This window comes from Spermophilus citellus, assembly GCF_964194105.1.
Source record: "Spermophilus citellus genome assembly, chromosome: 8".
NCBI lineage: Eukaryota > Metazoa > Chordata > Mammalia > Rodentia > Sciuridae > Spermophilus > Spermophilus citellus.
Window position 1 is genome coordinate 38,622,170 of NC_138189.1, and position 14,578 is coordinate 38,636,747.

Consider the following 14,578-nt stretch of genomic DNA (forward strand, 5'->3'; position numbering starts at 1 on the left):
TTCTTCCATTTCCCTCCTCTCTAAATAGTACTACAAAAATTGTGTGTGTGTGTGTGTGTGTGTGTGTGTGTGTGTGTGTGTAGATTCTGAGAAACAGGCAGGTCTGGGGCTACTTGAATGCTTAGTGTGGATCTAGTGAGCTGTACAAACCAGTATCCTTTAGCCAAACTGTACCGTTTTCCATCTGGTCAGGTAAAATGGAATGTCAGAAACAGTGATGGGGTAGAGGAGGCATGAATTCCTTCTTGCTAAATAACTTAGTAGGGTAGAAGTGGCAGGTTAAATAAACCTTCCTCCCTTGGAAATACTCAGCAAGATTTGGTGTTACAGCTCTCCTGGTTCCCAGGGAGCTCTCATTACATGGGCTTTAGAGACATGCAGAAACCCTAAGGGCACATATCTTTGTATTTAAGGAGGCTGGAGGTGAAGGCAAGAGGAAAAATGAGGAACAAGACACCTCATTACCAGTGAGATTTGAAACTACAGGTTGTAGAAAGGGACTGTGTTACCCCTCTGGAGACACCGGGCTGCTCAACTTCTTCCCCAACTTCCTGTCTGTCTCATCCTATCCTGGCAAGGAACTTTCAAGAAAGAGCTCTCTACCCCCTGAAAAAAAAGCTTTACAATATATTGTGGTTTTGAGATTTATGTGATTCCACAAAAATGGAATAACTTTTAACATAGTTCATCCTAGTGAAACCTTTAGTATCCTGGGTAGGAGTCTGTGGAAAACCTAACTGCTCACATGACCTCTCTCACATATCTACACAGACACCTAGTCTAAATTTCCAAAATCCAGGAAACTGGTTTAGGAGACTGATTTTGTACCCATTCTCACACAGTAAAACTATTGGGAACCTACTAAATACAAACAAACAAGTGAATGTTGGTGATAATGACACTGTGACCAAGGGGTGAAAAAGCTATGGTGTCTTTTCATTCTCTTGTGTTAGGCCAAAATTAATGTTTATAGCATTAAAACATTACTCCTGGAACCCAGGAGTTCCAGCACTTTAATTTCAAAACTTTCTACTAAAATAGACACCCATGAGTCCTCTTCATTCCCTTTTTGGCAGAGGTCTTAGGTTGTTTAGCAGAGTTTTGCTTCCATCAGAAAATTACTTTAAATTTTTAAAATGAAATAAAAACTATAAACCACAAATATGCATATAGAAGTTGTTGAAGTCTTGTACAGAAGTTGGTTTTTGCAGCGCATTGTATTCACAAGTTTCCTGCAAGAGGAAAACTCTCCACTTTTTTAATTGCTGGGACAGGGTCCCCTCCCAAACTCCCCGCCCAAGTCCTTGGGAAGTCGCGCAAACAGCGCCTGCACTGCCATCCACCGGCCTCAAGAGTATAACACCAGGACAGGGGCGCCCGCGGCGTCGCTGGGGGACTGAGTTCCAGTAGGATCCTACAGGACACCACAGGTCTCCCGCTCGCCCAGCCCGAGGTGCCTGCAGGCAGAGACACCCGTCTGGACTCCGCGCAGCTGGGAGTCTAACAGTAGCGGGCGGATTATGGGGCCCTATTGACGCCAAAGAATGGGTGTTGTAAATTAGACTTAGTTCCTGGAGGTTCAGGCCAGTGGGCAGCATCCGTAGTGCCCTTCTTTTTATTTTCCTTCCCGAACCTGGGGCAATGTTGTCCCTTCCCAGGACAGGATCTGAGCGTGCCAAATCCTAGAGCTTTACGCCTCCCGGCGGCCAGCGCAGGATGTGCCTAGGCGAGTACCCGCGGGAGAGAAAGTTTGTATGCAGGGAACCCAGGAGTTCCAGCACTCCGAAAGTGAGGCGATTGTGGGATGTTGCCAAGCAGGATGATCCCTGGGCACACAGGTCGCCAGGGAACCGTGCGCATGTGCTGGTTGTAAAAGAGACACCTAGGCGCGCGCAATTCAGAGAGGAGGCTTACGTCTGGGGCAGGCAAGGTTGCAGCGCAATCCTTCCAGCTACCGGATGCCTGAAACGAGGGTGCAGAGAGCAAGCCGTGGATCCCCGAGGGGCTGGTTCCGACGGCTCCACCAGCAACCTCCCCAAGCGCCGGTGTGCGGCTGAGTCCACTAGATGTGCCGCGGGCGCCTGGCGGAAGAGGGACTCTGTACGAGAGGTAGCAGAGCCCCTGGCAAGCAGAGCGGGATCTCCGGACCGAGCCAACTCGAAAGCTGAAGGACACCCTGCCCATGACCCTGGAGAGTCTCAGAGGCAAGGCGACCCAGTGGTCCGCGTGCCCCAGTACTAGCTGCAGGGCGCTGAGCGCAGCACTGAGAAAGACAGAGCTCACCGACGGCCGGGAAGGAGGTGGTACCCGGGGGAAGGAGGGGACTGCGGCGGGAAGGGTTGACCCTGAATTCACCTGGACTCGAAGGCCACCGGACCTCTCTTCGGCAGGAGCGTGGATCGTGGATCCTACCGGCTCTGGGACCCCAGCTCGGCGGTAGCGCTCTTCCAGAGCGAGGGCAGGGGACCGTTTCGTGAACATGTCTCGCTTATTCCTCTGTCCACTCTTATCTTGATCGCTTTTCTCTCTTCTATGTGTCCCTGGGAGAGGCACTACAGATGCCTTTCTCCTTACTTAGGAAGAGACAAGTTGTATTTCAAGGGACAGGAGTCCCATATTTTGTCCGTTCAACAAATCCCACCCGCGGACCACTCCCTCCCTTCACTCTGGGTCCTACCCATAATAACCCTTAATGACAGATCCTCCATATAACCCCCTCCCCCCTACACACACCCTTGCATTCAAAGAAGTTATTCATCAGAGGCAGAGGGAAAGCCAAGGGTCTGCTAATCTCCCCAGGAAAACTTACACTCCCCAGGACAGCAGAAAAGGACATGGTGATTAAGCCTGGGATGTCAGAGTGCTTGGGAGGAAAAGGGTTACTTTTCTCCATGTTCTTATCACATCCTAGACCACTTCCTTTTAGCCAGAAGGTAGTCAAGCAAAAATCAGAAAACTGCAGCCACTGACAATATCAAGCTTGTTATCTTTAAAAAGATGTAACCTTTGGAAAGCAACTATTATTTGCATTATACAAATGGAAATTTGCCTTGTTACAGGTTTAGTAAAGAAACTGCCTTTGCTGAGGGCTCAGAGACACGGGAGAACCCCAACCTGCTTCATAAACTACCTATGGGATTTCTTGCCGGTAGTATCCAGAGGCTGAACCAAGAAGCCAACAAATCCTGCCTGTCATGAACAAGCAACCAGTTTTCCTATAAGGCAGCATCAAAGAGATCACTGGAGATATGCACAACGGGAGGGGGACAGACTTCATTGAGTTTTTCTTAGAAATAACTATCCAATTTCAGCCAGGATCCTATGAAAATTTCAAAAATTACTCATGAGGTTATTTATTAAACTTATTTTCATTATTTAAAGGAGGCCATGTTTAGTCAACAGCATACATTAGGCACCTACTCCTTTAGTATTATTTCTAGGGGGAAAAGGGTATATGCATTAGAAAATTTGGGGTGAAACTGGTATTTTGTTCCTAAAATGAGATGTGACGGTTGGAAAACTGATCCCATGCTATTCTAACATGAGATTCAGAATACAGTATCTAACAAGTTTATCATAACTTACAAAAATTAGGCTCTTAGTACTTGGCAGGCTGTGTCCTAAGCACTTTGCATGCATTCTACTTACATTCACTTATTTTACTTCTACCAAACACTTTGAAGTAGGTGCTATCACTACCTTTATTTTAGAGATGAGATAGCAGAAACCAGCCTAACATTATACAGCTAGCAAGTAGCTGAACTGGGATTCCCCAGAGGCAGTGTGATTTCAGGATTGAGCTCTTCCTAATAGAGATTCTGCCTCATCAAGCACTATCACCACAGGGGTGCCTGCCTGGGAATCAAGAGCCTAGGAGATTCATCTGTCATCTCCAATGTGAGCAAGTCCCAGTCTTTCTAGGCCACGGTTAACTCAATTTATGAACTAAGCATTGATTGGATTCAATCACCAAGGTTTCTTACAGGCATGCTGAAGCCATGTGAGTTTCTATTTCATCTCCTTTCTTTTCCACTTTCTGCCCTCTGGTGGAGGTGCTACAGGAACTAGTGAAGTAAAGTAACTAAATCAAGGGACTAGATCAGTCTTCCTGGTTCTTGCATCACTACAGTGTTCCCCTCAGAACTAAAGCATATCACACCAATAGTGTAAATTATGTATTCCTTAAACATAAACATGGAGAAGCCAACCAGTTCTACTTACCAATAGCACCAGAAAGAGTGCTTGAGATAGGTATTCTTTGCATGATGGTAATGATATAAAATCTATTTTTATTTTCTTTGTATCAAACTTTTGTAAAGAATCAAAATATTATAAGTTAATAACATATTCTGCTCACACAGTAATCCTGAATGACCTATTAATTATTCCTGTGTAAAAATTTTTGATACATTTGCATTTCAACTTTTTTTTTAAAGTGATAATCATCATCCAGTTTCTTGATATACTTTAAATTTTACAAAAAGAAACATTTCTGGCCCTTTGAAAATTTTTTTTGGCCTAATATTCCAAGCATACATCCAACTAGTTCGATCATTTTGAAGGAAAAAAACCACATTAAACACTAAAGGGAAGACATACCCACAATTACCATAATATTTTCTTGTCCAGTGAAACATTCATCATATGATAAAGTAACTTGTGTAGATGTTCTGTTTGCTGTTCCTAATATTTCTGGCATATCAATCCCCTACTCTAATAGTCACTGGGAAGAAAGTAACAAGAATCAGCCTTGTAGGAAATTTCCAAGAAATTTTATTTTTAGCAGTCTGATACATTCACTGCTACACTGGAGACACATACTGCAATTTGACTGCTTAAATGTTCTTACCTTTGGTCAGCACCTGCCTGGTCCTCCCAGGGATAGTGCACCCTTAGAGACAGTGACCACACAAACAAAAAAGTGAGATGCCTCAGTGCGCAATAGATTTTTTTCTGATTTGGGGTCCAATTTTCTTTTCTTTTTTTTAGTTGTAATGGACACTATCTTTATTTATTTATTTTTATGTGGTGCTGAGGATCGAACCCAATGCCTCACACTTGTGAGGCAGGCGCACTACCACTGAGCTACAGCCCAGCTCCTGGGGTCCATTTTTCAAGAGAAATCTTACAGTTATGACATTAAGACACATTCACCATTATAAGACTTTTTAAAGCACTATGTGCCAAGCACTTCACCAAGTGACATATAGTTTGTTTCTAATTCTTGAAACAAATTTAATGTTCTTTATTGTAAGAATTAGCCTACCTCATAAAACTTATGGAGATTCAATAAATATTTAAAATATATTTTTTAAAGAAGTGCAAATACATAATAGCTAAAACATATTGTGAAGCACACTCTTCATTACTTCTCTTACTGTCCCCATTTTACAGAACAGGAAACTTAAGCTTACAGAATATAAATAACTTGCCTAAGACCTCACAACTAGGAAGTGGTAGAACCATAATTGGAGCCCAAGTAATCTGGGACAACAGATTAATTAACCCCTACCTCTGTAGCACAGTTATTAAGATGATGGAAATATCCAAGGAGTTTACAGCCTAGAATTACTCTGTGAATTCATTCACTCATCTAAGAAACATTTATTAAGCAATGTAATGGGTTAGTACCCCAACTCCCTCAGAAGATCAGTGCACCAGACTCTCAGAGTGTGACCTTCCTTGTTTGGAAATAGTCTTTGCACATGAATGATAAAATCATACTAGAACAAAATGGGCCCCAAATCCAAGGACCATGTCTTTATAAGGCAAAAAAGGAAACAGATATCAAGAAGGCAATGTGAAGATGGAGGCATAGAGTGCAGTTATGCATCTAGAAGCCAAGAAATGCCAGGAATTAATACCCACTACAGGAGAGGCACGAAACAGTTTCTCCCTCAGGGAATCCAAAGGAACCAACTGGCTGACTCCTTCTGGGCTTCAGGCCTTCTGCTGTTTTAAAACACACACACACACACACACACACACACACACACACAGTAGTTATTTGCTATAGCAGCCCCAGGAAACTAATACCGATATTAACTGTGTAACTAGGCACAGTTCCCCACTCCATGGTTATAGCAATAAGTAATACTGTACTCCTGCCCTTGTGGAGCTTACATTCTAGTGAAGGAGATAAGTAATAAGCAAATACATAAGAACAGGTACTCTTTAGTGCAATCAGAGGAAATACCATAAAACAGAGGTCAGCCAGATGAGGGTGGTAAGAGTAAGGGTGAGTGAATCTCTCCAGGTGTGTTTTAACCTGAATCTGGATTGTGGAATTCCATGATATACGTGAATTTTTTATAGTTCCATTTAAATACATATCTCATTCCTAATGAGAAAGAAAACAAGTACAGAAGCTCAGCAAATAATTGACTTAATCTCACTCAATATACCAAGATTCCAAAATACATGAAAATGGTTTCTCAGATGGATAACTGGTGTGTCGTCTCTTAAAAGTCTCTAGAAAGCACTGGGGATCCCAGTTCCTGGCATTACTCCTAAATTTGTATCTCTTCCAGGAGGTAATAGCCAATTCACTGCTTCTTCCTCATTCCAGGACTCGAGACCCAAGGTTAGGTGGATCTAATCAATAGAGGGCAATATTCACAAGCCAAAGGGGGGACAGCTATCTCACAACAATTCTAGCTTTAGAGCTAACCACCTCTTACTTCCCCAGAGATGTGCACAGGTTAAAACAGCTGGGGCAGTATCCTAGGTCCCCACAAATTTCTCTGACAGCTTTCCCCCCTTAAGATCTTGTCTCTTGGGCTGGGGTTATGGCTCAGCGGTAGCTCACCTAGCAAATGCCCAGGCGCTGGGTTCGATCCTCAGTACCGCTTAAAAATAAAATAAATAAAACAAAGGTATTGTGTCCAACTACAACTAAAAAATGTTTTTTTAAAAAAAGATCCTGTCTCTTTACTCCCCCAGATCTGATCACAGAATAGTTGGCTCCTGCTGTAACTTTAGTGTTCTTGATTCAACACTCAACTAATCAATTATTCTTCTATAGATCAGAGTGTCATTCACTGTGTTAGTAATTTTGATTGTAAAAGGCTGGATGTCGGGGCTCAGGTTGTGGCTCAGTGGAAGAGCGCTTGTCTAGCATGTGTGAGGCACTGGGTTTGATTCTCAGCACCACATAGAAAAATAAAATAAATAAAATACAGGTCCATCAACAACTAAAAAAAAAAAAAAAAGGCTGGATGAAGCCCAAAGGTCCCAAAGCCTAACAGAAAGTCACTTATCACAATGAGCTGATGGTTGCATAGAAGTTTCTTTCTACTGCTATCTACTATCTTACTACTGCTATCTTAACCTGGCTTACTTGGTTTTCTGCTTAGGTAAAGGGACCTACAGCACAGATTATATGAGGGCAGAGTCTTCTACTATATTCACTGTACCAGGCATCTACACAAAAACATTTCTTGAAAAGAAATTAAAATTTAAAAGTAAATCTTTCCATACTTGGTCTTAAAATTCTTATGGGTAGCCAGGTGCAGTGGTGCATGCCTGTAATCCCAGCAGCTCAAGAGGCTGAGGCAGGAGGATGGTAAGTTCAAAGCCAGCTTCAGCAAAAGTGAGGTACTAACCAGCTCAGTGAGACCCTGTCTCTAAATAAAATACAAAATAGGTCTGGGGATGTGGCTCAGTGGTGGAGTAGCCCTGCGTTCAATTACCAGTACCCCTGCCACTCCCCACCAAAAATTCTTACAGGTCATCTCTAAACAACTACTAGACTCTCACCTATATTTAAAAGTTTTAACAGCTGTAGTTATAAAATTCATAGATTATAAACTCTTTAAAAAAAGCAATATATTCAATGCTGTGTTTCAATAGTTTCTTTGGTAATTTCAGTAATAAGTACACTATTTATTGGAGGTTATTTAAATTTAATTTAGATGTGAATAGTATATTAACTGAAATACAAACAATAGGTACTAGAGATCTCTAAGTGTTTAAACTGAAAATCTTGAACATTTTGATATGCATTCTGCAAATTTAAAATAATAAGCTAAAAACTCAGTTTTTACATTATGTATTATGTATAGAACACATTACATTGTGTTAATGCCACAACGTAAGTAAGAAAATAAGACCAACATATTCACAATTTTATCTAGGCCATTCTTAGAGGCTATTTGATAACTTTTTCCATTCCCTCTTTAATTGGTTCAGATTGAAGCAAAAAGGACAATGTGTACTGCTTTATTTCTCTCAGAACAAATTAGCATTAAGTATTTAAATGATTTAACTTCCCTTTGACCTTAAAGAACATAATTTACTTCCTCCTTCCTGATTCAATCCACTTCAGCTCATCATGCAGTGGTTTCCGCAGATCTTCCTGCCACTCATTCAGGACAAAGGGGAAGCCATAGGAACTGAAGTCAAGCATCACTGTTTGAATTAGAGCACAATATCCTCACTCATCTTCCTCCCCACTTTTACTCTTGCCCTACCCCGTTATAGTCCTTTCATACACAGAAGCTAGCAATCGAAAAAAAAAAAAAAAAAAAAAAACCACACACCTCTTCCCTGCTAAAAACCTTCCAATGATGTCCACTGAAATTAGACTAAAACTCAAATCCAAGATATCAAACACCATAGCAAATGGCCTAGACTACCCCCTCTATCAATTTCATTAAGCTCCAGCTACACCAACGCTTCTTTCTGGTCCTCAGTCATGACAAGCATCTCCCCAACTTACAGACTTTATACTTGTTACTTTCTTTTATCTCATGGACTTTTCTCTCAGATTTTCAGATGGAAGCCATTCCAGTCACAGTGGCTCAAATATCTCTTAGAAGGACTCTCTCAGCCTAAATTACGTGTTCTTTCGCCCCAATTTCCATCACTTTCTATAAACTTTTTTTTTCTTTTTGGTCTTTTAAAATCCTTTATTTGAGAAAGGAGAGGGACAGGAGCCCTGGGTAGGCACAGCTAGAACAGGGGCTGGTAAGAAAGGTTTCTCTCCCTCTGTCTTCCTCCATCCGTGGCTCCCACCCTACTTCCACACCCTCTTGGATAGCATTCCTCTAGCATGGTCTTTCTATGGCCATCTAAGGGCCTTAAGAAAGGCCAAGACCCTCCATTTTTCCTGAACCACAACTTTCCAGGGGGACCACTCCTTTCTCCGTTGACCAGCACTGTGGGGCACACACATTTCTTCCTCTGTCTTGCGCATCATCCTTTCACTTATGTCTCTGAAATCCATGGGCCTGAGCAAACATTTCAGGGCAAGCCTCCCCTCTGTAACCACTACCTGTGACAGCAGAGGAGGGCCAAGCTTCTGGTTGGAGGCCCCAGAGCAGTGAGGAGAGAAGATGCAGCTCCAAACACTCCTGCCTTTATTCTGATGTGTCGTCACCCTTAGGGACTTAGTCTTAATGCCTACTGGCCATGGCCATGTTAACACTCATTGAGCTGCATCACAAGGTCAAGGACCACATCTTCGTCTTTGAAACCTTTATATAACGTCTACCAGATAGAAGGGCTGTGGAGACAGTTAATTCTAGGCCACAGAGTTACACAAGTTGGTGTCCACCATGTCCAGAAGCCTAGCTAGGAAACTTGAGAAGGAGGTGTCCATCCTCCATTGCCCTGGAGGGACGGGTGTGACACCTTCTCAGCTTCCCAGGGCTCAAGTTCTTTTTTTTCCCCCTTGTGGTACTGGGGTCAAACCCAGGATCTAGTACATGCTAAGTACACACTCCATCACTGACCTACACCCCCACCCCTTGAGGTCCTGTGATGAAACTTCTCATTTCTACCCTTCAAAATTATTACAGACACTTATGGTTAAGAGCTAATCCCCTCATTTCCTCAGGCACAGACACCTCTCCAAAGCCTCAGTTCTAGCTTTGCTCCCAACCTTGTGCTGTCTCTGGATTTAGGGACCCATGCTTCTGAATTCAGGGTGTGAGCTTGGAAATGGGTGGCACTGTGGGTAGATCCTCCACTTGCAGTTTGTTGAGAGTGCCAGCCCACGAAATAGCACCAGCTTTGACTTCCTCCATGTGCCTCAAAGTCTGGCATCCTATTGCCTTCTCATCACAGCGTAAACATCTGTCGTGCTGAAAAACTTCACCTTTACGATGCTAGAAAAAACACCACTTTTGACAGAATGTGCTCTCCTGCTTCCCCACCAGGATTGTGTTCCCCATCAACAACCGTGTCACAGTATTGAGAGTTGCCTTGGGTCAGGGCTGGTGCAGGCCCTCAGTAATTAGCAGTGGGCTTGCCAGCTGCAAGCTTCTGCCACCTGACTTGGGGAACAGAAATCCTCCAGGAAGATCTAGGCCAGATTCTGGAGTCTTGTGTTGGCTCAAAAAGAGAAGTACAGCCTGCACTGGGCCAACAGCATGGAAGTCAGCTCAGGGTGGGAGCTGGCACCTGGCGAGCTCAGGTATATGAGCATGGTTACTGCAGACAACACTGTCTCCTCATTGGGAATGGACAAGCAGTTGGTGACAAGCAGGATACTGCCTGCATGCAAGATATGGTCCTGTTGGTCCTGTCTGAGCATAGGTTGCAGAGGCCCCTAACAACAAACTCCACCAGGTTCTCATTCTCTTCTGACAGAGAATCAAGCAATATATCCAGGACTTGTAGTTGTCACAGATACTGGTATTTGCAGGGGTCACAGGCAAAGCTGGCAAGATTGGCAAGGACTTGCTACTTGGCATCCCAGCTTTCAGATTCCTGGAATTCCATAACCAGTGCCTAAAGATACCCCAGCTGCCTGATGTGGGGTTCTACCTTTGGCTTCTGGACCATGGTTGGAGCAGCAGAGGACTTTCAGGGGACTAATGGGAGAGAGGGAAAGGCAAGGCTGGAAAGCGTAAAAGAACCTCACCTGGCTCTCCACAGGTGGACAGGACAGAATATGGGTTTCTTTTCTAGGTTCAGATTCTGCAAAACTTGAAGATGGAACTGAGATGTGGAGGATGAGGAGTTGGGTTCAAAACAGAGACAGGAAGGCAGCCGCCAGCTGGGGCAGGAGATGAGGACAGGAGTACAGCCACAACTCCTGCTCATTTCTTATGTTTTAATACCACTTATCACATATGAAATCATACTCATTTTCTGTACATTTACTTCCTGCCTCCTCTCCTCTACCCCTAAGCAGCACCCCAAAAGATCACAATTATCTCCAGCACCTAAAGTTCCCAGTAAAGGAAACATATCTGTTGAATGAAATAGTGAATGAATAGCTGTGTGACTTTGGGTAAATTAAGTTCTCCGCTAGCCAAACAAAACAAGGCAGCTCAATTTTTCATTCATTCAATCTCCTTCCTCCACATACTAAATTCCTTTTCAACAAATGGGAAAGGAAAAAAAAAACTGGCAAGAACAGAAGTTCAACAAACAATAGAAACGAACTAGGAACTAGGCTTCAGGCTTGCTACCTAGGCCAAGATTCTGAAATTCATAATGATGGCTTCCCACCTAGATAACTCATCATTCATATTCCTGAAGATGCATTTTGGTTAGAGCAAGTACTAATGTGAGTGCAGCAGACATCATTTAGAGCTTCTAAAATACCAACCTAGGAATTCTATCACTGCGAAAGGTAAAAAAAATCAAAACACAAAGTGCATTAAAAAAAGGAATGGGGCTGGGGATGTAGCTCAGTTGGTGGAGTGCTTGCCTTGAATGCACAAGGCCCTGGGTTTGATCCCCAGCACCACAAAAAAAAAAAAAAAAAAAAAAAAAAAAAAAAAAAAAAAAAAAAAAAAAGAACAGGAATGACTCTTCTTCTGGATACTAACCAATACTTGATTCAACAATATGACATTAAAGATTTTTTTAGTTAAACCCAGCAAATTATATAATCTCCCTTTGGACTCATTTAAAACACACTTCTACACTTGTTAATTAGATACTCTTTAGTATCAGAGACTATTTTCTGCATCAATGTTAAGGGTTTTTATACATTGGTATTAATGTATAAAAAGTATTGACTCCTAAATATTTTAAATAATAATAATATTCCAAATTACAAATTTGGTTTGAAAAATTTTAATGAAAACAATCATACAAAAATTAAATAGCAAAACTATTTAAAATGACTTACAATTCAAATAGATTTGGCTTGATACTTCACCACCAGTTTGTTTTCATAAGAACTGATTATTTCTAACTGTAATCTATTTAGGACTGTGGTAAAGAGAAATAAGAATCAAGTATGTAAAACTTATAACCCCTGTGCTCAGCACATATTGCTCATAAATATTAGTTTTCCTTTTATTACTATCTTAAAAAGAGACATACAAGTTTCATAAAACATGCAAACTTTAGTTAAAAGCTTCTTGCACAAGAAACAGCCATGTGAGGAACCTAGTCCGTCATTTGTTGAAACAACTAAATTTCACTTTAACAATGGATAAAAATTCCTCACAAACTTAACTTCTGGAATCTAATTATAAAGCTTCACATTACAAGAGTTGTTGTAGAGTATCACCTTTTTAAAAACGTACAAAGTTACATGATCAAGAAAAGTAGTCAATATGAAAACAAAACATGGAGAAATGGTCCTTTTATTGTATATATGGCTGTTTCACCCAAATTTACCAAAAAAAAAAAAAAATAGTTCATTTGAAATATTAAACAAAACAACTAAGTAAACACAAGAAAGCCCAATGAATATCAAACATGTAACTCTTACCACTAACTAAGCCTTATGCAATATACAATTTCAATCATGCTTTTAGACAGTGTTATACTGCCCTTTCTAATATACTAATGAAGATAAAGCTTAACATTCTGACTTTCTTACAACACCTAGAGGAGTATACAGAGATGAATGTGAATATATACCATGGCCCACAATATACATTTTCTAATAGTCCAAATTTAACAACTGATCTAACTCCAATCTGAGGTATATTAAAAGATAAAAAATTTTTTAATCCACATCATGGGCAATGTACCATGCAAATAACACGACTGTAACTCCACACGCTGGAAGGAGGTAATATTTATATTTTTGCCAAAGTGATAGTTCAACTGCCACTTCATCTCTTTTCCTGTTCTTCTTCCGACGACCCTTCAGTCTGTTCTCAAAAGCCTCCAGTTCAGCCTAAATCAAAACAGTTTCATTTTATTAAATTCTATGTATATGTTGATTTGAATGAAAATAAATCAATTTGGGAAGTTTTAATCGAAATGGTATAAAACAAATACATTAATTTGATTTTAAAAAAAAGGAACACCTCTCTCCACTAATGATTATATTTAACAAATAAAGTTTAAATAAGCAGAAAGGGAACTGGATAGTAATAGAAGAGATTATTTCAGACTCTAGGCCTGAGTTTATGATGCTAAGTATTAAAATTTCTGATTAAATCAAAATACAGACATCATTTTTATGCTTCAACGCCACCTTCTAGCAAGTGCTAAGAGATGCCCAGTGAGAATAAAGATACCTACAATTTTAGTTTTCTTACAATGCAAGTAATAAATATTAGTGACTCACATAAAGAAATTCAAGTGAGTAAAGACAAAGTTTCCAGAACAGAAATTCTTCTTTATCAAATACATTTTTTTAAATACATTAAAAACTCTTTAAGGAAACAAAAAATGCTTCATCCTTTAATACAAAATGTCTATTTCAGAAAGAATTAAAAACTGGTTCAAATAACTGGAATACAGTTATTATCAGTTATGGATTTTCATTCTACTGCTAAGTACTTGCTAAACTTCTATACATGTTACTACATCATGACACATTATAGCACTTGTTCACTAAAATATGATAGTTATTAAATATATATGTAATATTCATGCAAGGATCTAAATGTTTATTTAACAGAAGGAAATAAAAACTTCAGTTAACCCATTACTGTGGCCAAAAAACACACCTGAAGAACCCAATAATATACTTATTTAATATAAAGTGGCATTCGTCAATGAGCCCAAAATAAAATATTCCCTATTTGGTTTTGATATATGAAAAAAAGTCAAAATATTTTAAAGTCAGCCAAACTTGAGGATCAATGCCACAGTAAAATAAATGACAACTAAATAAATGATAACCCAAAGAGTCAGTAAATGGTGAATATATTTAAGATTTTCATCCATATTTGTTCATAAAAAGGAGATAAAGGAAGAAATAACCTAACCTACTTTTTTTTTTTTTTTTAATTTAGTACTGAAGACTGAACTCAGGGGCACTCCACCACTGAGCCACATCCCCAGCCCTACATTGTATTTTATTTAGAGACAAGGTCTCACTGAATTGCTTAGTACTTTGTTTTTGCTGAGGCTGGCTTTGAACTTGAGATCCTCCTGCCTCAGCCTCCTCAGCTGCTAGGGTTATGAGCATGTGCCACTGTATCTGGCTCCTAACCTACTCTTAATAATTTAATCTTCTAGGATTCCAGACAACCTGTGTTTCATTGTATTAGCTCTGATAACTTATTTAGAAGATATTAGGCAAATCAACTTTAAAGAATGATAAAATAACAGAGATCATCCTAGCCAATCTTTATCTACCATAAGAACTGTTTCTAAAGTCCTCCTCCAAGTCATGCAGGTTCTAATCCCCTCATTTATGAAGGTGGCA

At 40.6% G+C, this 14,578-nt stretch overlaps 2 protein-coding genes and 1 pseudogene across 4 annotated transcripts in view; all 3 read right to left on the reverse strand.

Annotated features, from left to right (window-relative positions):
- Nucleotides 1-2,538, reverse strand: part of CORIN (corin, serine peptidase) — a gene marked incomplete at its 3' end in the record, with an annotated part of 279,389 nt that extends 276,851 nt beyond the window's left edge. The window contains 3 exon segments of the mRNA XM_081304554.1: nt 1,915-2,211; nt 2,213-2,295; nt 2,298-2,538. Of these exon segments, the coding sequence (XP_081160680.1) occupies nt 1,915-2,211; nt 2,213-2,295; nt 2,298-2,481 (564 nt within the window). The 5' untranslated portion in view covers nt 2,482-2,538.
- A 7,699-nt stretch (nt 2,539-10,237) lies between these two features.
- On the reverse strand, nt 10,238-10,788 carry LOC308654652 (armadillo repeat-containing protein 7-like; annotated as a pseudogene). Its single transcript has one exon. The product of its transcript is annotated as an armadillo repeat-containing protein 7-like (transcript).
- Nucleotides 10,789-12,026: 1,238 nt separating this feature from the next.
- The window catches only part of NFXL1 (nuclear transcription factor, X-box binding like 1), a 53,315-nt gene continuing 50,763 nt past the window's right edge, over nt 12,027-14,578 (reverse strand). For both annotated transcript variants that reach the window (XM_081304249.1, XM_081304248.1), the window contains exon 23: nt 12,027-13,093. In XM_081304249.1, coding sequence (XP_081160375.1) covers nt 12,920-13,093 — 174 coding nt within the window. In that variant the 3' untranslated portion in view covers nt 12,027-12,919. The remainder of the gene's footprint in view (nt 13,094-14,578) is intronic.